Raw genomic sequence first — 24058 nt, 5'->3', positions numbered from 1 at the left:
GAGCTACAAATTTTGAAGCACTGATAGATGTGGAGATAAAATTAGTTTCTGTGCTTGGACACAAAAGAAGTTGTTACAATGTGTGAATTTAGATTACACAGAAAAAAATTGTTCAGAGGTTACTGGACAAAGATGTTCATCTATCCATTTTCTGATCCTAGAAATCACATAAGCTCACTCAGTGCTGTAATATTGGGTTGCTCATCTATCTGTGCAAGCTTTTTAGGTATTTTTTAAAGGCAGCAAGCTTTTTCTCTAATTGTATTTGGCTGTAGTTTTCATCTAATCTGTATGGATCCATGGCCCCCCAAAAGACTAGCATTGAAATATGTTAAGAGATATGAACAACGGAAACAGGTTACTGTATGTCTTCTATTCTGCTCTAGCTGTCTGCATTACTTGCTCTCACCTTGCAGTTTATATAAGGTAAATGAGACCTAAATTATAAACTGATTACTTACTGCATACAGAAAAAATATTAAGAAAACTAACAAAGTACAGGGGATATTCGAAGCTATCTAGATTTTATTTGGGGGCTGTTAAGTATCTTCATTTCTTTGCACGAGGCTTTCTTTTCTTTCAGAGAATACAGAGGGACAAATGATAATCTGACAGTTTTAAAGCCAGTAATGTAAAAGGACGCACACTCCTGTGAGGTACCAGAAGTACCAAATACAAAAGTTAATTGAACGTGGCACTTACCAGAAAGAAGGAAATGTTAAAATCATGTTACACTGATATAGAAACTTAATTCAATGTAACAGCAAGGACAGCAACAGGAAATTGATGAGCAAGTCAATTAACTGTAAGTATTTCTTTATTCATTAACTCAAAAGACAACCGGTTAACAACCAGTGTCATGGTATAAGCTACTTACTGGTTTATCCTTGATTGTGGGACTTGACACACACAGGTAAAGTTTCCCATCTTCTTCCAGACAGGCATCTATCAGAGCCTGGACAGAGCTTTCTTCCTGGAAGAGCAGAAAGGCATAACCTTGGAAAGGACAAAGGCACAAGAAAGAAAAAGAACAGATTAATTTATAAAGCTTTCTTGAAATAAAGAAAACAAACATAAGGGGTAAATAAGATAAATTACAACAACTGTTAAGGCTGTTTGTTTTCATAAATTAAATTAATCAAATAGATCATACCCTCATACAATATTGATTTTAGAAAGGAGACAGAGTATTTGCTGCATATCAGTATGATTGAGTAATTAATTATTTTGAGCAATGAGAATATAGGCTGGTGAATAAAGAGTTCTTATTATCAAATTCTATCTGAGATATTTATCAGTGGTGTCTGTTGGTATCAGTGATTAGGTGGCCCTGCTCTGGCAGGGGAGTTGGACTAGATGATCTTTTGAGGTCCCTTCCAACCCTTAAGATTATGTGAATCTGTGATTAACCATCTTACGGTGAAGGCACAAAGTTACCAGTTACTATATACAATCCATAAAAGAATAAAAGGTCAAAAAAAAGCAGGCAAGTAAAAAGATAAATGGACTTCTATGCTTACATACTTAACTATGAAAAAAAAATGCTTACCTAAAACAAGAATGAGCAAAAAACAATGGCAAGTATTGTGGTTCATTGTGAGTCAACGACCTGCTGTTATTTACATTTAAATGAAGCAGTTCAAAAGAAAAAGAAAGTCCAGTGATTCAGAATTTTAGAATTATAAATTAGCCAGTAAAACTAAGTGTACGTGGCATTCCTTGCACTTCTCGTGCAGCTGGCAAGAAAGCTTTCCTCATTTTTACTTAATGCTATTAATTTGAATGAGGATTTGACCCAAGCATTCAATGCTTTTTGCTGCCTCAGAAGTTGGACTAACCCAGCTGTACACCAGGCAAAGCCGTGGCAGGACGGGCTGGAGAACAGCTGCCTGCTGAAGAGGACTTTCTGCCGAGCATGCATTGCTCTTTTGCTCCCTAATCAGTACAACTCAGCTTTCTTGCTGAACGTGAACGTGCTGGGTTTGACCTCTATAATTTGGCACTTGTGTGTCTTGCAGGCTCCTTCTTTTCAGAAAATGTGCAGCAATTAGAGGCAGCTGGAGTTTTAGCAGGGACTGGTAGACTTTCCCTGCCTAAGACTTGACACAAATGAAGCGCCTACATGATGGTACACCATATGTAAATCATGACAGCTTTTGATAGCACTTTACACAGTCTATTTGCTACTAATAGAGCAGTGACGCTAATTTTGCACTGAGTATTGACTGAATACTATTTGGCATGTCCTTTTTAGATAAATGCTATGCAACTCTGATTTCTAAAGAAACTTAAGACAGACACTGAAAAAATGGGTTTTTTTCAGAGTTATCTACCAAGTTAGCTCTTACCCCAGTATCTCTAGGCCTATGTGACTTCTCAAAGAATAGTAAATTCTAGGCAGCTGTTTGTTTTTAGAGATGAAAAAAAAAAGTGTTACCAACATAGTTATAGCCCAGAACACATCTACAAAGACTGATTTGCCCAAGACAACCAAATAGTTCAGTTGTCACTCTTGCTAGCAAACAAGGGACTTGTATACATAGAGTTGTAGTAGATTAAAGATACCAGTCACAATAAAAAGTGAAATATTTCTTGAGTAAAAACATTGGTTTCCTCTCTAGCAGATGTAATTATCTTAAAACAATTCCTTAAAGAAATAAGCTTCAACAATTTAGTTTTAGCCTTTACAAAACTAATTACACTGAGTGTATAAATAATTAGCTTGTGGTCGCTATCACTTTTAGTTTAATTTTCTTTTCCACCCATGCACTTGTTATATCTTCCTTACTCCATCCCACCTCATTTGATTATATTTAATAATCAGAGGAAAAACTTTATACAAATTGAAATACCTTTACTTTAGCAGATCTTTCATTATAAAATGCCCCAGTGAGAAAAATAGATATTTGGAAGAGACTGCTATGGCAACTACCACCTCCAAAGCCGATTGAGCACATGGCATAGTGCAGCCCAGTCCGTGTCTCATATTGTACATAAATGCCTTCTGGGACAAATTCACAGAAGATGCACTTAAGATCTTCCACGTAAGAATACATGTACATTTATGCATACTTTAAAAGAATGGTTTATAATTTACTTAAATGGATTTAAACATTCAGGATTTATGTTCTGACCAGACCAATAGGATTTGAACTCTAAAAACAAATTTTGTCTGTTTCAAACTTTTGTCATCTTAGAACAGTAAAATATTGGGAATTGCTTTAGCATAAAGTCAAAATGAAAATCAGAAAATGTTTATTGTGGCTTAATTACTTTGCAAAAATTTGGGCAACAGCTTGGGACACTTCTGTCTTCTATGAAGCTCTTTCAGGTTTTTCTGTGTTCTAGTAAGGGGTTCCACCTGTGGTAGCTGGAGTTGGCAGCCAGTTGGGGGTACAGTAAATGGTATGATCACAGTTTCTCAAACCAGTTAATATTAACCAAATAGATACTTGTGAATTTTCTCTGACTGCTAGTTTACAAGAGCAGCCCAAGTTAGTAAGAATTCGGTTTTCTATCTTGGCGCTAGTGGCTGCCATTACATTTAATAACTTAACCCCTCCTCATTTCTGTAGAGCTCTGTGCCTGTAACACATTCTCCTGCCCATGCAGAGTCTGCGTGGGCTCTCCAAAGTCAGGTAAGCAGTTACAGTAGTGGTCTTCTGGTAATCTAGGAAAGCAAGCAGGCTGGACTAGCATGACATGATGTCCAGCATTACTACAAAACCTGGTGAGTGCACATCTATTCCAATTATTCAAGAAATTATTCTTATCTAACCTCACATTCTAAAAGCTTGAGAGCTCAGGGGGCTGTTCCTGACTCAGATTCCACAAGGTAAAAGGGTGAGATGGTTGTCAGTACAACACATCCCTGTAGTGCTGACAATAAACATTGCATTTTGCAATTCAGTGGAAAAAGTCAACAACATATTCTGCTGTAGGAAAAGTCACTATAACTTTTAAAGGGGAACAAGAGAAGGAAAGTAAGGAGAAGATTAATTCCCTCCAGTTCTGAAGCAACAACCTAGGAGCTTCTCAACCTTGAGCTCATGGATTCATTATTTTATGGAAAGCAGTACAAGAGTGAAGCTCCTTTGTACATATCCTGTTCTGAAGATCTAAACGGAGACACAATTTCCGTATGACAGCATAATTTAGTCCAGTTGGTCTAATTTCACTTAACCTTGCTGAGAGCAAACTGAAAAATCTGGCACATACACCATATCCCACAAGCTTGAAACAAGGTTTTTACTTGAAATGCAAAATACCCTTGGAATTACTATATCATGTTGCTATAGCCTAGAAAAAGCATTTTTGCCAGCCTAGACAGTTGGAAAAATCTGTTTTGAATAATGTCCATACAGGCATACCTTCTCTAATGGTGGGAATCTTTCTGCATTACTCCAAGCACATTTTGTAATAAGGCTTCCATCATCTCTTCAAAACAGCATGTTAGCTAGATGGAAAGCTTATTAAGGTGCTGCCTTATTATTATTATTATTATTATTATTCTGCCTTTCTTATAATAGCAGAATTTTTATATTCCTACTTTCACGTAAAAAAACTGGCATGTTGGTACAAATGACAGGCAATCTTACTGCTGTTTTAGCTAAAAGTGCATCATGCATGTGTTTTGTCCATTTTTCCTTAATGTAATTAAGTGAAAGAGCTACTCGTGAACAGGATTTGTATTAAGTATATCAGGAAAGGGAGAAAACAAATGTACAGGACTTGTAGACACCGTTCAATTTAGGAAGCCACAGTTTCCTAAGTAGAGTTTATCACTGAAGACTCTCTTCTTGTTTAGACCAAAATATTTCTTAAAGATGATCCAGCTTCATGCCTTTTGTGGCTCGCCAGGAAAAGACTGACTGCATTTCAGAGCATCCATGAATAAAGACTTAAAAAAAATTTTTAAAAAGTGTACTATCTTTTATTCTTCAAAACCTGGTAACACCTTCCTTGTACAACTCCATTATTAGGCACAAAATCTAGTGGAGTCAAATGAAATCATTGACTGTGTTTTGCAACCCCTGGGAAAGGGCAAGAAAGAAGTTTGGTATGTGAGGATTTTTACACTCCTTTCAGTTTAAGTGATTAAATACTAATGTTAAGAGTGCTAAGGTTGTCTGAACACCCTCCAGTTACTTAGTGATATAGGAATACTTCAGAAAGGTGCTAATGGAGTAGTTGCACAGACCTCACCTAATGAAGCCCAGAGTGGATTGAATTCAATCAGAAGATTTCTCAGAAATGGAAGTTAATTGTGGATTAGTTCCATCTTTTTATATGAACTGAAGTTGACTATTTTATGCTTAACCTGAAAATATTGAAGTAATAAGTTCTTTAAGTTCTTGTGTTTGAGAATTTATAAATCGATGTTCCAATGCATCAACCCTGAGATGCATCTTCTGGCACAAAACAATGATTTCAGCATTCCAATATTACATAACCAATAGGGGAAGCTTAACCTACTTCTGGCTCTTGGAATTCGGGCTACTTTTTAAATAAAGTAAAAAAATATAATGAAGAACTACATATAAGGTCAAAGAGTATTTCAATATCTATGTCAGAGGTCTGTCATCAGAGGTATATCATCTATTGATTTTCTGTGTAATTAATCACAAATCCATAATCTCCAAAATTCAGCCTACTGACAAAATCAGGTATAGAAATCATATTCTAAGGGTCATGTGTTTCACTGATGCTGGGTGGCAGAACTATGATAACGAAGAGAAGGACTTCCTCTTCACATACTGCATAGTTCTGCAGTCACACGTATCCATTTCATACACTAAATGGAAGGACTACTTACACTTGAAAACAGTTAAGCTACCTTTGAAGCACATTTTCTTTCATTCTGTTTTTTTAACGTTTGGACAGTGCCTTTTCAGATACTTCTATAGGGTCCAAGATTTCAATAAAATTTACCAACCACCTAGGACCTCTGAATAAAGTATTTCAATATATGTCTACTTCATATTATTATCTAAAAAAATAAGACGGACTTAAATTGGCAAAGAAAATGAATGTTCTACTCTCACATCTTTGGGTTTATTTTTAGATGGTTGAGATGGCTCCCTCAAAGAAGAATTAAATAGACTTAATTTTTGCATGAAATATAAATAGTACTTGCTTCTTATATTCTTTTCTGGATTTTAAAAAATTAGTTTTGAATTATGGTTGTAGTTAGAACTTTTAGAATAAACTTGTTTTAAAAGCCCACAGCAAAGGAACATTTAGAAACAGTGTAAAATGAATTTCTAAATCAGTTAATGTGATGACAAAGGGTCATTGCTCAAAGTCACCCTTAGTAATCTTATTAGAAGATGCTTTGAACATGAATAAACCCCATTTCTAAATCCAAAGATGAAATGACTATTAAAAATGAACCTCATTTTTTGGAAAAGAAAAATCCAAGGTGTTAAAAAAATATGCAGACTTTCTTTTGAACATTACAGTGACATGACTGGATTTTCAAAAAACATCAAAGGCTTTAAATACTTAAGAAACCTCAAAATAGAAAGGGCTGTAATCTCACTTAGCTACTGCAGAAGAGTGAAATTATGTGTTAGTCAGGGCTGCAAAGATGAGTTTCTTTTAGTCAGTCTAATTTTAAATGTCAGTATATGACCCTGTCAGCTGATTTCTTTCTCTGAAAAACAAAAGTTGTATAAGAAATGTAAACAGTTTAGCATCTCACAGCAAGATTCCTATTCATTTTTACACGTTTTTCATGAGTACCAGACTAAGACTAGTATGTAAGAAATTCCCCAGTATGCCACAATAAAGCTAAGGTTTAGTGTAGGTTTTGTTTTTAATTAAAGGAGGTTGGACTAGATGATCTCTAAAGGTCCCTTCCAACATACCATTCTATGACTCTATGATCCTATATCCTCAGTTCCACTGAAAAATAATTGGATCCTGAATCTACATAGCAACTAAATGAACTGTACATAGTTAAATGAAAGACAGGATACATATCAAGAAAAGTCAGCAAACGTGCAGATCATACGGAAAAGCTGAATGAAAACTGAGGTTCTGTGTCAGTAGCTTCTGCAAAACAAATTGCCTTCATAATCCAGAGTTTTCCATTAAATAGGCCACATGACCGAAATCACCAAAGGAATGGAAACTAACATGTAACCCTTACTAGTAGTGATCTTCTCATATCACAAATAACAGAGAAATCAGAAACCTATTATGTTGCCACAAATATTATAGAGTTTTCCCCCACATCTTCAATTAAAATGGAAAATAAACCAAAGGCCATCCACAGAATGTCTGCTTGTTCCATGAGGACATGCATTATTTTGAGACATGGGAGAGATGCCCTAGTGCTGAACAGAAAAGACAACATTTCAGTAGTGTTGTGGTGAATATCTATGGCTAAAGATTTATAAAGTCCTTTCAATTCGAAAACATGTCAAGAAGCAGCAAAGATTTGCTAGTCATCACTGCTTCAAGACTTTTACTGCTTATAGGGAGAAAAAAAAAAAAAGGTATATATATACCACCTCAGTTTGCTCTGCAGTGAAAATAGTCCTACTCATCTGGACTGAAAAAGAGAGCACTGAAATGTTGGGGTTTTTTTTAAAAAACAAAACACCAGAATATTCTACAAGCAAACTAAAGCATACTCTTTATATCTGGCACTTCCATACTAGTGTAAAACATTGCAAGAGCAATGTTTCCTCTTTCAAAGGTCACAGCCATTTTAAAGCTTCAGACTTCAGATTGTGACATGATCTATAACAGTTATAAATCAGAATTAAAGGGTATAAAACCAATTTGGTTTATCGTAGTTATAAGAGTAGGCACATGTATTAATCATATGACAAAGACTAAATTTTTGATGAGGCAAGAGCTATCTTTGTGAGTCTGCAGCATAAGCCCCATGCGTTTACATTTTTAAATATCAAAACAACTAAATTCAGAATTGAATTTTTCAATTTTGGTTTTCAAGGGCAACATGAAATGGTGACTGCTCTATGTAGAACAGCTCGTTGTTATCATCTGGAGGGGGTCAGGTCTGCTGCTGCTTTTGCTCTGAACAGATGGCTAGAAAGAGATCAGTTTCCAATTTTGAACAAAACTTGTTACGCTGCTTTGCAAATAAGCTAATTTCCAGTTCCACTCCAAGCAACATTAACATAGACAAATTTTAGATGAACATAAATCGTCTGCTTGATTTCAGCTTCTATTTCATTCACAGTGTCAGCATGAGGTAAAAATAGATTCAACGCAAAGATTTGGAGAGGAAGGAAGCAAATGTCCAAAAATACAGGCTACTTTTTAGCTGACATCAGTTATTTTTCATTAATAAAATCTTGTATTGGAGTTTACAACAGAAATGGTTTTCATTTAAGATTATATGTTTTTCTTAAAATCTATTTTTAAAGAAGAAAGGAAACAGCACTTACTAGAGCTGTGATACACAATATTGGGGCTGTTGTCAGGAGCTTAACTCAAAATAAAGAACTTCAGTCAAATAGAGAAGATACCCCATGTCATTTACATAGACCAACCCAGAAACATATTTCCTGATTTTGTATGATTCTACCTCTCCCATCAACAGACGGATCATCTGCCCTTCACAGTGAGTTAACTGTGCCTAGAGAGGAACTGAAATGGCAAGACATTTCTTAAGACACAATACAGGAACTTCAGTACTAGGCTTTGGACTTCTCTTAATCAACTAGACGCTGCTAGTTAGAAACTCATTTGAATATCCATTCATAGGTGGATTGTTTTTAGGTACTAGTTGCTCGAGTATCTTGTCCCAAAACTAGGTAGAACTTGCATGGTACGAAGTAGATAAAAGCTTCCAATCACAGTACTGAAACATCTGAGACACCAGTTCTCAGCTGCTCCTAGCTTTTGACAGAGAGAGGCAAATATCCTCCCTGGGGCAGAGGCATCCATGCAGTATCTTTCCTTTCCAGCACTTGATGCATTCCTAGTGCCAGTCCTAGCCTCTGATTTCAGAGAACACAAGTATAATTTTAGATACTACCTTTGATCAATTGGTGATTTATATATTCAGATGATATTCCACTAATTTTATATTAGTGGTCTAGGAGTAGGAATTTATAAAGACAGCACAAGCTTCTAATACATGAAATGATTACAGCTGGGCAGAGGGGGCAGGCGTAGGGAATAACTTGTTTTCTAGATAACCCTCAGAAACCAGCTGTAGTGCTAGTACATAATCTCTCTTCACCACTCTCCAATCATTCCCTCAAACTTATTTTAGTGATTTGAAAGAGCAATTTAGTGCTTCATAAATTATTAGCAAAGCATAAAATATTATAAAGTCCTCGACAGCACCATTCAAGGGACTGCTTTTATCCTGGAGTCCATCATACTTATAAATCAATTAACATATTTCCATTTACAAAGGCAATATTTAATGAAAATAGTATTGGAGGCAGGGAGATGCAAACTGCAGTAAAAATCTTCTTGGCTTTAGAAGTGGTTAACGAGAATCAGGCAAATACTTAAAAGGGGCGTGGTTACTTCCTACAGATAGGTGATGGAAAGCTTCTTCTGTACATTCAAATTAGAGGTAATGCTTTCACTTCTCCACTCTGTTTTGCTGCCTTAAACCCTTTTTTCGTGTCTTAGGTATTAGTGGGTTTTGAAATAAAGTTTATCTAGATTCTGTGAACTGACAACTATTCAAATTGAACTTCACAGCATTTTCTTTCACATGGGTACTATAACGTGACAATAGTGAAGAACAGACATATTTTCAGCCTGCTTAGGAGACTTTCAGACATTATGCTATGCAACATTTCAGTATAAACAGTACCTACATAGATTTATTTAATATACACAATCTAAGCTTAAATATCCATTCACTATTTAAACATGTCTTCAATAAGAGACTTCTCAACCAAAATTCCTATTTTCTTCCCCATACAGACATTTCACCATAGCTACAAATTCAGTGGGAATCTGGGCCAGAGCATGTTTTTACCTCCTGAGCAGGTCATGTGTGTTATGTAAACTACTCGGTGACTTAGTTCAACATAAGCAGTATGCATGTATGCTCGATTAGTATACCATGTAGCACAGCCTAATATATTTACTTATCATCCACAAAAATTAGAGATGCACATCCCTAAAAATGCATGAGTCAGTGCTCTCATTTACGAAATGCCATTAAGTCAGTCATCAAGCTGTATGTGCTGCCATTTCACTAAATACAAAGTTTTCTTTAAAAGAAGGTCTGCATCTCTCAAGGTAAGAACTTAACAGTTCAAATTTTGAACTTAACATTGTCTCCAGTTTGGATAACTGATGATTTGTAAAACTCAGATTTAATTATTAGAAGATAAATTCATTTGGCTTCATTTGGACATACTCCAGAAAAAAAAAATCTAAGAGTACATACAACATTCATAAAACTCTTGAGGACTATCATTAAGATTTCCTGTTTCTGTCCAAGACAGACATCAGTAAACTTCTCTGAAATTTTCTTTTGGTCACCATCAGCTCTTCAGATTACTGCACCACTTAAATCAAACCGATGTTCATTTTCCACTCAAGTCAGAGGCATACCCAGACTAAACAAGTCAGATTTTCAAGAAATTTTACTGCAGGTAAGAGCTGCACAACAATGAAGAAAAAAAATAAGGGAACTACACCCAAGTAAGTCTTATTGAAAGATCCTAGTCAGTTATTCCAGCATTTGCCCAAACAAATTCACTGCAACAGTTAGTTCAGAAGGTGGATGCTTGGAATTGCTATTTCAACAGAACCCACTGAATTGGGCTTTTGATTGAAAGCTCGTGATGATGAGTAGTGATTAGTAGAGGCAGGAAACAGATTCCAATCAGCTGCTCTTTAGATTTTGGAAGCAGCAATCCCCTTGAGACAAGCCTTAAATATCAACTGTGACTTAACTCAATGTACTCTAATAAAATAGTTTGAGTGAAGTATAAGAAATTCTACTGCAATCTTAACCCTTCTAGGCAGTGAGAGAAAACAGCCTGCCTCTTTCGCATATCACCAACAGAGAAGTATCTAGATGACTTATGGAAAGACTGTTCTGAAAGAGAAATTATGTGACCCCACCGTGTGACTTTTAGTTTTCCCTAAAGAGTTGGGAGGCTTATGGAAAAAACAAACTGTCAATAAATGCTGATGTGGTGGGGACGAGCTTCTGAAATGGCTTTGCTGGAAACAATGCATGTAGCCAAAGCATCCCTCCTCATGGCTTGGGATAACATACTGCCTAGGCCACCAGTCAAAGCAAATCTGAGAGGTGTTGGGTACAATTGAAAAGTGATACACAGATTGCAGGCCAGGATATGGGCTGCCAAAGTACACCTCCTTTAATTGCTATCAACAAATCTATTAAGTCTTTTAGAAACCTGATTTTTTTTCCTGTGTGAAATTCAAGGCCTTGTAATGAGACCAAGTTGTGAGATATCCCATCCAAAAATCACATAGTCCAACAGAAGTCTAGAATTTAATGCTGTCCATACTGACTTCTGTGTTGTTGAAAGGGTATCTCACCCCTACCAAAGACTTCTGAACAGTTATGACTACAAAACTCTTCTAGTAGTTTTTTACTAATGCTGCAAAATGAAATTATGTGGTTACTTGCAGTCAACCCCTTGATTATAAAAACCACTGTCTAATAGATTCAGATATGAAAGAGGCTGGTTGACAGATGCACATCCAGACTGAAATTGAAAACATCACACAGGATTGTCTTTAGAATTCTTTTTTTTTTTTTTAAGCTCTGGGGATTTGCACATTGGGGAGGAAAAGTATAAAAGCAGTTGTTTCTCCAGCATATTAGAAACACAGCTATGAGAAACTGTAGACTTCTGTTCATCTTGAAAACATAATACTAAAATCTCCATTTTCATGTGGACAACAAGTAACTCTGACAGTGAAGTTTACCATATCAGCAACGTGCACTGGAAAAGCTACTGTAGGACCAGACATGCAACATTACGCAGTACATAGGCATCCTCTTATCCAGTGTGATTTCACTGTTGATCCTAAAAATGTTATCCATCCAAACAAAAGAAATACCAAAAATGCCACGACACTGATGGGTAAAACCAAGAGGATGTTGAGGATGCACTCTGGCCTATTAGAAATACCTTAAGAACACTAAAGTCTTTCGAGTAAGAAAAAACCCAACACACATACCCAAGTGTCCTATAGACTAAAAGTCAACCACAATTCCTTGAGAAGAGAAAAAACAAACAAAACCACCAAAAATCCCACCCAAAAATTAAAAAGCAAACAACCAATCACACACAAAAAAACCCTAAAAATCCAAACTAAACATAAATGAAGGATAAATTTAATGACAGAAGTCTAAAGTTGAGTAAGAGCCTTCTTTTGTGTTACAGGGAGAAAATAATTCTATTTGATCCCGTGACAAAAATCTCACAAAAGGCTACTGCATTGCAGAGAATGTTTTACAGAGTGTTAACAAGCATGTGGTGTTGCAAGATCTTACAGAAAAATAAATGAGAGTCTCTATCAGTAATGGCAGCCCAATATCTGCCCTTCCCAACCTCACCCTGGCACCTCCAAAATAATCCTGAAAAGGGTCCAGTAATTGTGAGCATTACATAAAATTTGTCTTGTCTTGATTGGAAAAAGCCTTCTGACACCACATAAGGAGAAGAAAGAAGAGAGGGAAATAGGCAGAAAGGGAGAAACTGTGTTTTGAAAAATAAGATATTCCTCTTATGGGAACATTTAGTTTACACTACTGGCAGAAGGTTTTCAGTGATAACCTAAATTACATTAGGAATATTTGGCTACAATTGTATTCTCATAATGAATAGCCTTTATTAACTTGTTTGGTTACTGCAGTCATGAGCAACTAAACTCCTAAATCCTGTGGAGACTGTGGATGCTAAGCTCCTTCTGAAAAGACCTAGTCCTTCCTTAGTTGCTGATTGAAGAAGAATCAACAAATACTTGCTAAAATTTGTGGGATAAAGAACTTCTATTGCAATCTAGAGCAGTTCTGAAGGAAAACAGCATTTGTTAAAAGCAATGTGAAAACTCAGAATAATTCTGCAATGCTACTTAAGAATCAGATTTGTTCTGCCTAATCTTGATTGCTCAAAAATTTTCTTATAGTTTTTCCTCATCAGATTCTTTTTCATCTCTAGAAAAATAAACTGTAGAGGGCATAATTCCAGGGACACAGATTCTCTTACATGAAGCAAGCTCCTTAAATGCTCTTTGTTAACTGTCCCAGCAGATTCAAAGACAGACATTTTAAAATTATCACTACCAATACTCCACTAGGAATCCTGAAACATTTAGGACAAGGCAGGGAATAGTGTGAAGAGCTTTACAAAGGGAGGCTTAAACAAAAGCCATCAAAAACCTAAAGGAAGATTCTGTATAAACTCAAACTCAAGTTACACAGCTACAGAAGCGCAGATGAGCATTCACTGCATCTTGCTACCACATATTTTGTGAATTGCATTGGTTTGGGATTATGCTGTCCTGCCAGGGGAAGACACAGAGACTACAAATTACATACTTGGCCTCAGGTGTTGATGGGTAGAAGACTGGTATTGCACATGTGTGTGTTGAACCATATGTAAACAAAGTTTAAAAGAGATCTTGCGCCATTTTTGCCATACAACGTATTTCTGGTTAAGGAATTCAGTTTCCATTCTAGCAAAGAGTATGATCTCTGACTTCCATTTTTAAAATACAAAAATAGGCTTGGCATTTTATGCTGGGTGTTGGTAGTATGGTATTAGATTGGTTAAACCAAAGCAATTTGTTTCAGTACAACAAATTGCTGTATTCAGACAAACCAGATTATCTTCTTGTGAATATGGCCGATGAAATTAGAATTATTACTCTATACTTTCTCATTGCAACTGTTTATTCTTGCTTCTCTGACAGAAAGCTCTGTTGCCACTGCAGTGGTAATGGCATCAACCATGCAAATGGTCTTCATTCATGAAATCAAGATCAGTAAGAAGACTATCAACATCAGTGTTCCCATCAAGCACTACCTTAGAGATCATCAGGAAGACTTATTCAGTCTGTCCCATCAGTTGTTTTAAATTAAAGCATGAGAATCACTTCATAATATTACTTTGTGCAACTTTGCACACAGTTTTCCTCCTCATGAGATCTTGTTCACCCTTCATGTCCCCTGTGGGGATGTATGATCAGACAACAGAATAACGAACTGAAGAACAATTTAAAACACAAGAGGGTCAGACTGCTGCACCACACATCTGAATCAATTGTAAAGCCAATTCATTCCTCCAGTTTCAAACCCATCTGATCTCCAAGCTTTTCCCTGCTTATTTTCTCATTCTAAGTCTCATCTTTATCCAAACATCAGTCTTCCTAAATGGAAAGGAATAGAGGGAGACTTTTGAATATTTTTTGTCATTTTAAAATATGTTGTGCAGTTTTTAGTGATTGATAGAAAAATTGTTGTTATCAAAAAAGAAAAATCAATTATGTTTATTTTAAAAGTTGTTTTAAAGGTAGCAATCTGTCAAAAAAACAGAAAAAATGTTTTTGAAACAGTTGGCACCATCTGTTTAATAAAAACGGATAAAAAAATTACTGTACTTACCATAAGTATTGCTTAACTCAGCAGAACAACAAATAAATAAAAACCAAATCTATTTCTATTTTAATAAAATGAATTATCTGGATTTTGCCAGAGAGACATAGACTGTGTCATGGTAATGTGTAACTACATTTGGTAACATTCTTTAGCACGTATTTCGTTATTTCTCAACATCTCATAGGTACTCAAAAACTACTTAGCCACAAACCACATTTAATTCCCAAAACTCTGTGGTGAAAGCCAAGTAAACACATTATGAGCTGGGCATCTGCTTACCCAAGACCAACACATGGCATTTATAATTTTGTCAGTTCCATTACTGATGTATTCAAACAGATGCCAAAGGAAGAAATCCAAAGACTTTTCAGGCAATGGGAAAGAATTGGCCTTATTCAGAGGCAAAGCATTAAAATCACCTCATGGATGACACCAACATAAAAACATGGTACTAAGCTTTACAATGGATAAAGAGGTAAAAAGAAACCTTAAGGCAATCATACAGGTACTCAGAACTAGAAAGAGGAACAGACATTGTCAGCTGTTATCAGCTGCTTCTGCCCAAGTGCATAATATGCTTTCAAGGGAGAAAACAGCTGGGTGCCACTGGTCCCTCTTCTCTCAGCAATCTAAATACCGAACTCACCAGCAACTGACGTGTCCCATGAGGGCTGTTTGATCTATCAGATTATTTTGGGTTTATTATTATAATAACCAAAACTCAACCATTAACCAAGCCAGATTGCTTTCCCAAATCTGTGTCAGGCAAGATTCTGTAAGGGTAACAAAAACCTAGAGTATCTGGGTTTTTCAGGAAAACCTGGGCTGAAGGAATATGGTTCAGACATATTCATGTTGATCTGCAGTCTCTCAAGGTCCAAAATTGTATGCTGGCACTGTACTGACTCACCAGGCCTGGGAATGCAGTTCAGCATATTTCACACACAGCCATTCCTGTCCATCAGGTCCAGCACTAAATCTGAGCTGATGTGCCCATACAGACCTGAGGGACATCATCCTGCTCAGGATGCCAAATACAGGAAATCCTTCTTTGTTCAAGCTCAATGCTGCAGCAATGTTTCAGGACTCCAGCTAGTCTTAAAACAGCTTACATACCACTGCACCTAAGCTAATCAACCACATCACCTAATAAATTAACTAATAAGGCTTGCTAGAACTGACTGGACATCGATGGCCTGATTTGCTTACTAAACTGATGAAATTATTTGCTCACTAAACTGGGGGAGGGGAAGATCACTAGACTGAAAAAACCCATCTTATTTCCATCATTCAGAATTCATGTCTGATTGAATTAGCCATGGCTAGTGGTTCCTGCAGACTTTTGTCCCTAGCTCTACACTCAGGACTGTGACTATGAAGACAGAAAACTATGATGTCAAATAGCTTCAGTGTAAAGCTTAGCTGACCATGCTGACCCATGTCATCAACCACTACTGCTGTCTTTTTCTAACTGAACATTTATCAAAGTAAACTAACAGAAAAATATTGAACTTTATAATAAGTCAAGGCACTGCCTACAGGTCTGACCCTACAGACATGAAGGAGTAATGAAAAAGGCTATCCATCAAAAGGACACTAACATCTATCTGCAGGAGATGGCAGAGCTTCAGAAAGAGCAGGGTTCAATTTTACTGCCAGTGGGGCACATTGAAGTACATGTGAGAAGCCTTGGAGGTCAGGCTTTATTAACGTATGAACAAAGATTAACCTCCACATCATCCCTACTACATTTCAGCAACCCATTTTTCTTGTTTTCTTTTGAGACTGTTAGCACACCAACCCAAAGTCATTCTCTCCCCCATCACTTACTTAGTCTTTTTTTGGACATGTTTTTCATGTGAAAGAATTATATTAAAAATGTGAGAGAATTTACAGACTAGCAATGCAACATGGAAGAGAAGTTATCCAGAAAAGGGAAGGGAGAAAACATTTCAACTTGTATTTGACAACTGAGCAAGTCTTGTCATTGAATTTTGCACCAAGCAAAATTTTAAATATCTCTTTTAATTTCATTTTATTTTTTAAAGAAATGCCTCATAGTGCATCAAAACTGCTTAAAATAAGAAAGAAAAAGAAAATAATAAAAAAATACTTAATTCTAGTTCTAAAGGAACTACTAATGAAAAAGAGCAATGGAGGTATTTTATTGTGGTACTTCTGTCAATGATTCTAGAACAACTTTGGAACAGTCATGCTCTTTACAAATACAAAAAAATGACTAAAATGCTGTGGGGAAAAAAAAATAATAAATTCAAACTTTACTCTTTGACTCCTGTCTTTGATGTAGATGCTGCCTACGTGAGATCACAGTAAATCAAGTTCATTTGGCATACTGAGCTTAACATGACTGTAAGTGAATCTCTAAGGCAGGAATGCAGGAAGAATGATGCTGCAGCCCTGATTGATAACTAAGAAGCCAGTTATAAATAAATGTGTAACAGTTGGGATTGACTGTTGTTTAGCACTTTCAGACAGACATTCAGGGCAACTGGCAGGGGCTTTGAAAGCTGTTTCCTATATTAGAATCACGTCAAAAATAGAAGGGAGGCTGCATTCCCTTGTCTTCTGCTAAAATAGATCTTACTCAAAAACATTTTTACAAGTTTAGAGAGGCATAACTAGTCCACTGGCAGATACAGAACAAAATCATAATTGGAACTCCCATGTTGATCTACCATTAATAGTTACTTACTGAAGTAATTTAAAAAAAAAGAAACAAGTGGAGAGCACTAGGAGACAAGGAGATACCAGGGACAAGCGGAAGCTGGGTTTTTTGTTTTGTTGTTTTGTTTGTAAGTGAAGGTACAATCAGAATTCATGAGCCAGAAAGACCTTTAAAAAAGGGAAAATTGTATTTTGCCATCTGTCCTTAGGAAGACACGGCAGGTTTTTTGATGTTTGGGGTTTTGCTGTTGGTTTAGGGAATTTTTTAATTTATTTTTTTTTTAAGTCACAAGCAGGTGTTGCATCATAAGCAGTGACAGAAAGGCTGAGTTGAGAGAATGGAACAGGAAAGAGGGAGCCTGTATGGGGTTTTCTTCTGTTTTTAAGTGCCTCAAATACCATTTACAAAGCAAGCATTCGTGACAAAAATCTTTTATTTGTGGGTTTTTTACAGTCAAAATATATCTTTCAAAACACTGTAGGATTAGCTAGGTCACTGGCTGAACAGCCCATTGTTCTGCCAAATAATCAGCAGCCTTAATGAGCAACTAAGAGCTTTCAGGGTCAGTGAGAACAGAAAAGTGTAACATACAGATCAGAAATGCTGTGTGTAACTTCAGTTTCAGATCAAGAGCAAACTCCCAAACTAGATGCAAGAAGCACATGTGACTGAGAACAGAATGTACATTGTGTAACACAAAATCATAGGAGATTCTAGGGTACAACAAGAGCAATTTAAGTTGGCCAAGTAACTCTCCCAAACAGGTTTTCCATAATCTGTTCTTTCTCAACCAAAACAGGTCTGCACAGTGATTTGCTGACAGATGGGAAATTGCTTCATTTGCATGCACTCAGAACCACCCTGAACCAAATCAACTCCAATCTAGAACACTCTGTGGCTGTGGTGTGTGATGCCAACCTGTCCCCTCAACAGAGCTCCATGCCACATGTCAGCACATGGTGAGCCCTGATGCAAACCTTGTGGTTCCCAGAGGATCACCACTTCTGGGCTCAGAACACACAGAGAGCAGACTCATGCTCCTCTACAGAATACTGGACAGCCAATCCACCAGTCACTTCCACAGATTATTCTCTTATAGTTTCTACAATATACAAACTGCAACAGAATCAGCACTAGGAAATTTCTGCAACTTGCTTTCTACAGTAAGCCTAGTATGAACTAAGGTACAATTCAAGTACTTCAGGCTTGTTGAAGAAGTACACACATAGGACCATATTTCAGTCACTGAACTGTGTTTTTTCCATCAAGAAAACTGCTGAAAATATGCCTTTAGCTGTTGTTGAAAGATAGAAAATACATCATAGTAAAATCTTTTCTTTGTAATGGATTGCTACATTGCAGATGTAGTTTCCTTTTACCAGAACAACCTGCATAATGGTATTTTAAACTAATTACCTTTAGGTGGAAAATATGACTTGCTTTCAGCTTTGTGAGGCCAGTCCACCACAAGAGGTCCAAACCTACGAAAGCTGGCAGTGATCTCATCTACAAAAAACAAGTGAGGCACCTTAAGAGAGAATCTGAAGACTGACAGTGGTAAGGTAAAAATTCTTACTTAAAAAAAAAATCAAAACAACAGCCTCTTCTCTGTATCTATTAAGAACAGTGAAAACTGCAATAATGTACACAGAGGATACCCAAATATTCTTTCATCTCTATGCTCTACATGTCTACTTATAAAAGCAATTTTACATTCCACTAATGCAAGTCTGCAGTAGGATTAAATGCAAACATGATCTATCAGAAGTGAATATGCCTCAGCTGCAGTCTATTTCTAATTATAGCCACAAAGTAGGGTCAGATGCAGCCACATGGGACTGACGGAGGAGCTACATGTCAGCATGGCCACTCCTTGTTGCATGGCCTAGAAAGCAGGCTGTACCAGGTCATGCAGCTGTGGGGATTTCACCTTCCTTTGTCTCCTCTAGAAATCCACCTTGAATTACCAAGTTATTCCTTTACTTTTTAAGTATCAATTTAGAAACACTGTGGAACACACATCTCAAATGATCCTATAGGATAATTCTGTTTTACATGCAAATGCTTCAGAAAAAAGAATTACTTTTAAAATACCTTTTTTTCCCTCAATGCATTTATTTATGTACTTTAAAGGAAGATCTAGTTTGAAATTGTGTCTAATGTGATGCTAGATAGATAGAGCAACAATCCATCAAGAGAAAAAATTTGAAGACAACGACAGTGGTTTTCTAATTTTTTGATTGTTGTTGGAAGGTATCCAGTTTATCTGACCCCATGAGCTGCACATCAGATTTTTCAAACAATGTGACCCACAAAACATGTTGCATAACTCAGGAGCTGAAAGAAAAAGGTGCTACTAGAGTAGACCTCTCATGGAAGAGAGTAACAGCTCCCAAGTGGCCATGTTACTTCTTCACTAGACAGGCTGGGCATATGTTTTGGTTCTGAGTGACACAGCAACATTCACATTAGTTGTATTGGCTAGCTTGCTGCTTCTTATAACTGGAGATTCAGGTTACCCAGCAGTCCTACAACTCAATGTCACACAGGAATTGTGTTTGAGCTATTTGTAATGCATAGGTTGGTAACTCATACCGTTTCTTTATTAAAACTGCACATTATTTAAGCTTCAATTTAATACATCAGATTCAGAGATCACTCTCTTTTCTTTATAAGGCATCCTCAAATTCTCTGTGTATGCCAATTAAAGCTAAACAGTGGTAGATACTAGCTATAACATGAAAAATATACCCAAAACTGTCATGATTTTGGCTTTGGAGTCAGAGTGTGTGAGAGCACACAGCAATAAAGCAGATATTGAGGAAAAACCTGGCCATCCCAACTAAGATGGGTATTATTTTGGAACCAAATTAACTGCCCTATGTTTGTCATTTGAATACTGCATACATGCTGCGTGTAAGAGCTGATTAATTAAAGCCTGTTTTATTTTGGTAAGGACTATGTTAAGGTCCTTAAAGTCAATCACCTCTTTGAAAAATAGAAGAGAAAGATTAGAGAAATGACAGTACCCACTTTAATCACTTTGTATACATGGGAACACCTGTTGCTATTGCAGATTAGAAGATCTGTTAACATAGGCCTTTCTATCTCTCATGTCTTCTGATATACAGTAGCAAAAAATGCCAAGTCAATTCTCAGGTGTTGCAGGGGCTAGTGGTTGTTTGTTTTAAATAATGCCACAAGCACTATAAGCAACACACCTGGTGAAATACATTTGTTTTTATGAAAATTTGACCTTTAAAAAAGTAATTATTTGACAGCCAGTTCCCACATCTCACCAATGTAACTTATTCACAGTACCTTCATCAATGTCAGGAGGAAGACCTCCAACAAACACCTTTCTAGAATAGCGTTCTACTCTTTCACCATTCTGACAGCGTGTTGGAGAGCTGAGACCCGATGATAAGGACTGATCACCATGACTGTCATCTAGGAAGCCATCTTCAAAAGGAAATAGTGAAGATCGACCTGTAACAGATTTTGTGGTATCTATAGTTAATGCTGTTTGCTGGAGAATTAAGTATTTCAGTAAAAAAGTCACATATTTCTTTTTACTGCTTTGCTTTAAGAGAATTTGCATCGTCCAGTTATCCAAATGATGTTCATTAGTATTGTTTATATTTTTCCAAGATTATATTTTTAATATATTATTTATATTATTAGAAGACCATAAATCTAATTTAGCTTTAAAACATACCCTTGCAAATGGCTAGCAATGAAAACTAACAAGTTACCTATGACATACAATTTTATCAGATATAAAGAAAGAACCTTTGTAAGATTTAAATTTCAAACTGATTCGTAAGAGATGTAAATGATGATCTTAAAAGAGCAGATCTCTTGAGCCATTGCACTCCAGGGCAGGACAGTCCTTCAAAACATTTTACAGGGTCCTAACCCCAAAAGTTGCATCACTTCCTCAAGTGCACAGAGGCCCAGTCTGAGTAGGGGGGCCAAACAGCAAAATAAACATAGAAAAGCTTTGTATTGTACACACTAAAGAAGTAGATGAAGCAAGAAGCTTAGCTAAGAAGGAAAAAAAAAAGAAAAGTCTTATTAAATAAACCACAAAAATGTTGTACTTCAAGAAAAAAAATTAGCTAGGGCAGCCTGTCAAGCTGTTACTCAGTGTTAAAACACCCTTTCAGTAATGAATTAACACAAAGCAACATAAATGGCTGCTACTCAGTTTGTTAATGAAAGATAAAGAATTTTTGATTAAATTAACCTGTTGCTACCACTACCAAATTATACACGCATTATCTCAAGAACAGATTTACTAACCCAGAAGTAAAGAAATACTCCAGGTCTGTATGTAAGCAACACTGTAGAACGTGCCAACTTTAAAATTTAATAAACCCCTTTACTTGAGTTGAAAAATAGATCATGTAAAGAGATGTATAAAGGGGAACCCCATCTTGACTCCGAGAAGGCTAATTGTCCCCTCATAGCATAGAGGACTGCTCCCAGGGATGGAATTATAATTAATACATACAGTGTATATGTGGGGAGTGTTAATTACAAATATAAATAGCAGAGCATATAATTAAATTCAGAGTTAACAGATCCCATGAAACTGACTTCCAGCAAGAGCTAAGGAAGTATTAATACTATACTGGTATTAACAGCACAGAGAATTACAGGGGCAAAGAGAAAAATCAAGACATGCAAACAGACACAAGTCAGAAAAACATATACACTGAAAATATCAGTAACAGAGTCTCTGGTATTAAAAGACAGATCACAGAAAGAAGCAGCAGTCCTATATACGGGGAAAAAAAAAAAAGATAACAAACCAAAACCAGGAAAGATGTTCTGACTGACAGAACACCAGCCTGATTTTTTTATCAACATGAGGCGCTAGGAAAGTCTTGATTAAAAAGAATATCTCGAAAGCAAATTGACAGAGATCAGATACAAAAGTCTACTGAAGCAAAAATCTTACTGTGCTTTTAAGCACCAACACAAAAACCAAGGTAAATGCTACAATCAGATAAAGACTGAGAGATGTTAAGCTTCAAAGTCCAGTTCAACTGGTTGTCAGAAATGGTGGGTTTAGAGCATAAAACAGGAAAGACTACTGATGAGTATTCAATTAATGGGAGAACAGGTCATGCACACACATAAATATACATATTTCAGTAGAAAAGAAAGAGGACACATACATAAGAGAAATAATACTTAGGAAGGCTAAAATTACAGAAAAATATCGAATCCAAAAACCAACTGAAAAGCAGAAAATTTGAAAATATCTCTAAGACTGAGATTACTAAGGACATAAATGATATTTTCACACGGTCTCTTTGTAAAAAATGAAACAAACAAACAAACATGAGCCATTAGTGGAAGATGACATAGCAAATTAATAGATACTAGAACAAGGTGTTCAGCTAAACTACAGGTCTACAGAAGAGGCTGAGTAAGTGCTGAGCTTGAAGGAAATAATAAAAATGCACAGCAGCTTAAAAAGCAAGGTATCACCACTGATGCCAGATACTTGACAGTCTGCAAGCATTGTACTCATCTTAAGTAAATGCAAAAGGTGATAAAACTCCATAGTTAAGTCAAGTGTACAGTGTAATGTACAAAGTATACATTTTAAATAATGGAAAGCATACAGACAAGGGGATAGGAGGTAATTGTTCACTGTCTCTTCCAGTAAGGGGAAACTGAAGTGCATTGAACACAGTCAGTATATAGCAAGGCTGAAAGCACGTCAGACTGGAACCTCTCTCCACAGGCTTTTTGGGATGCTGAAAATTTTATATACGTTCAGGAAAGGAAATAAACAAGAACAGAAGAAAAATCCATTCCGAAGCAATAAATATTGAGACATCACCTCAAGAAACACGCCTAGAGGCAAATCTCTGGGAGACTATTGTGGGAAAACATCAATGAATGCCCTATTTTTATATTCCTGCACCCCTCCCCTGGCATCTCTGAGTTGTCAGCATGGCAGAAGAGATTTAGGGCTGACTTCTCACAGCTGTGCTTACATGTGTACCTGAAAAACTGGTTGTAAAAATTAAAAACAAGACGCGTAAAAACATGACTCAACAGCTCTAAGCATGATACCTACAAGGAAATGCTCACCTCATTTCTCAAAGGAAACAGAGGATCAAGGAGAAAACTGATAAGTTATGGCAAGCCCCAAGAAATTTCTGACAAAGCCTCTTCTCATTGAAGATGCTTAGTCACAGTGACAGAATCAAGCACTATTCAAATATCAAAGTATAATAAACACAAAGTGAGTCCCTGCACAGATTTGCCTCTGAGTACTCTGCATATTACCACAATGCAAATGGTAAAAACAGAACACTTGATAAACAGCACATAATTTTTCAAAATACTATTGTGAAATTGCATGTTTCTTAAGGCTAAGAAAGCTCAAAACAACATTATAAAAGTCAAGGTAATGAAAAAGCATGAATATCACAGACTAATATTGTACACATAAGACAAGTTACAAAATCCCTGACATTAAATGACAAGACACACGCACACACACACACAAATCTGTTTGTTACCATTAAAAAAGAGCCTCAATTTCACATAGGAAACAGTTACTGTGGAGTGAAACATGCTTTCTGATAGAGTGAAAAAAAGATTCTGAAAGTCCAAGCACATTCAAAACTTATTTTCCCTGTTTTGTCACCACTACAATTTGTATAAAACAGCCCACACTGCATTCATCATAATTACTGCCACATTATATTTTGCTTCTACAACTAAACATGAATTGCAAGAAGTTAATA

At 36.4% G+C, this 24058-nt stretch overlaps 1 protein-coding gene across 7 annotated transcripts in view; it reads right to left on the bottom strand.

The window, feature by feature from the left end:
- The window catches only part of CPEB3 (cytoplasmic polyadenylation element binding protein 3), an 89028-nt gene that overhangs the window by 8618 nt on the left and 56352 nt on the right, over positions 1-24058 (bottom strand). For 5 of the 7 annotated variants that reach the window (XM_062000929.1, XM_062000931.1, XM_062000928.1 and 2 more), the window contains exons 5-7: positions 20604-20771; positions 18699-18788; positions 878-996 (exon numbers count right to left, since the gene is read on the bottom strand). In XM_062000929.1, coding sequence (XP_061856913.1) covers positions 878-996; positions 18699-18788; positions 20604-20771 — 377 coding nt within the window. The remainder of the gene's footprint in view (positions 1-877; positions 997-18698; positions 18789-20603; positions 20772-24058) is intronic. The other 2 variants (XM_062000933.1, XM_062000934.1) reach the window with 1 other exon arrangement.

This window comes from Colius striatus, chromosome 8, assembly GCF_028858725.1.
Source record: "Colius striatus isolate bColStr4 chromosome 8, bColStr4.1.hap1, whole genome shotgun sequence".
Classification (NCBI taxonomy): domain Eukaryota; kingdom Metazoa; phylum Chordata; class Aves; order Coliiformes; family Coliidae; genus Colius; species Colius striatus.
This window is presented reverse-complemented; position numbering and strand designations above follow the sequence as displayed.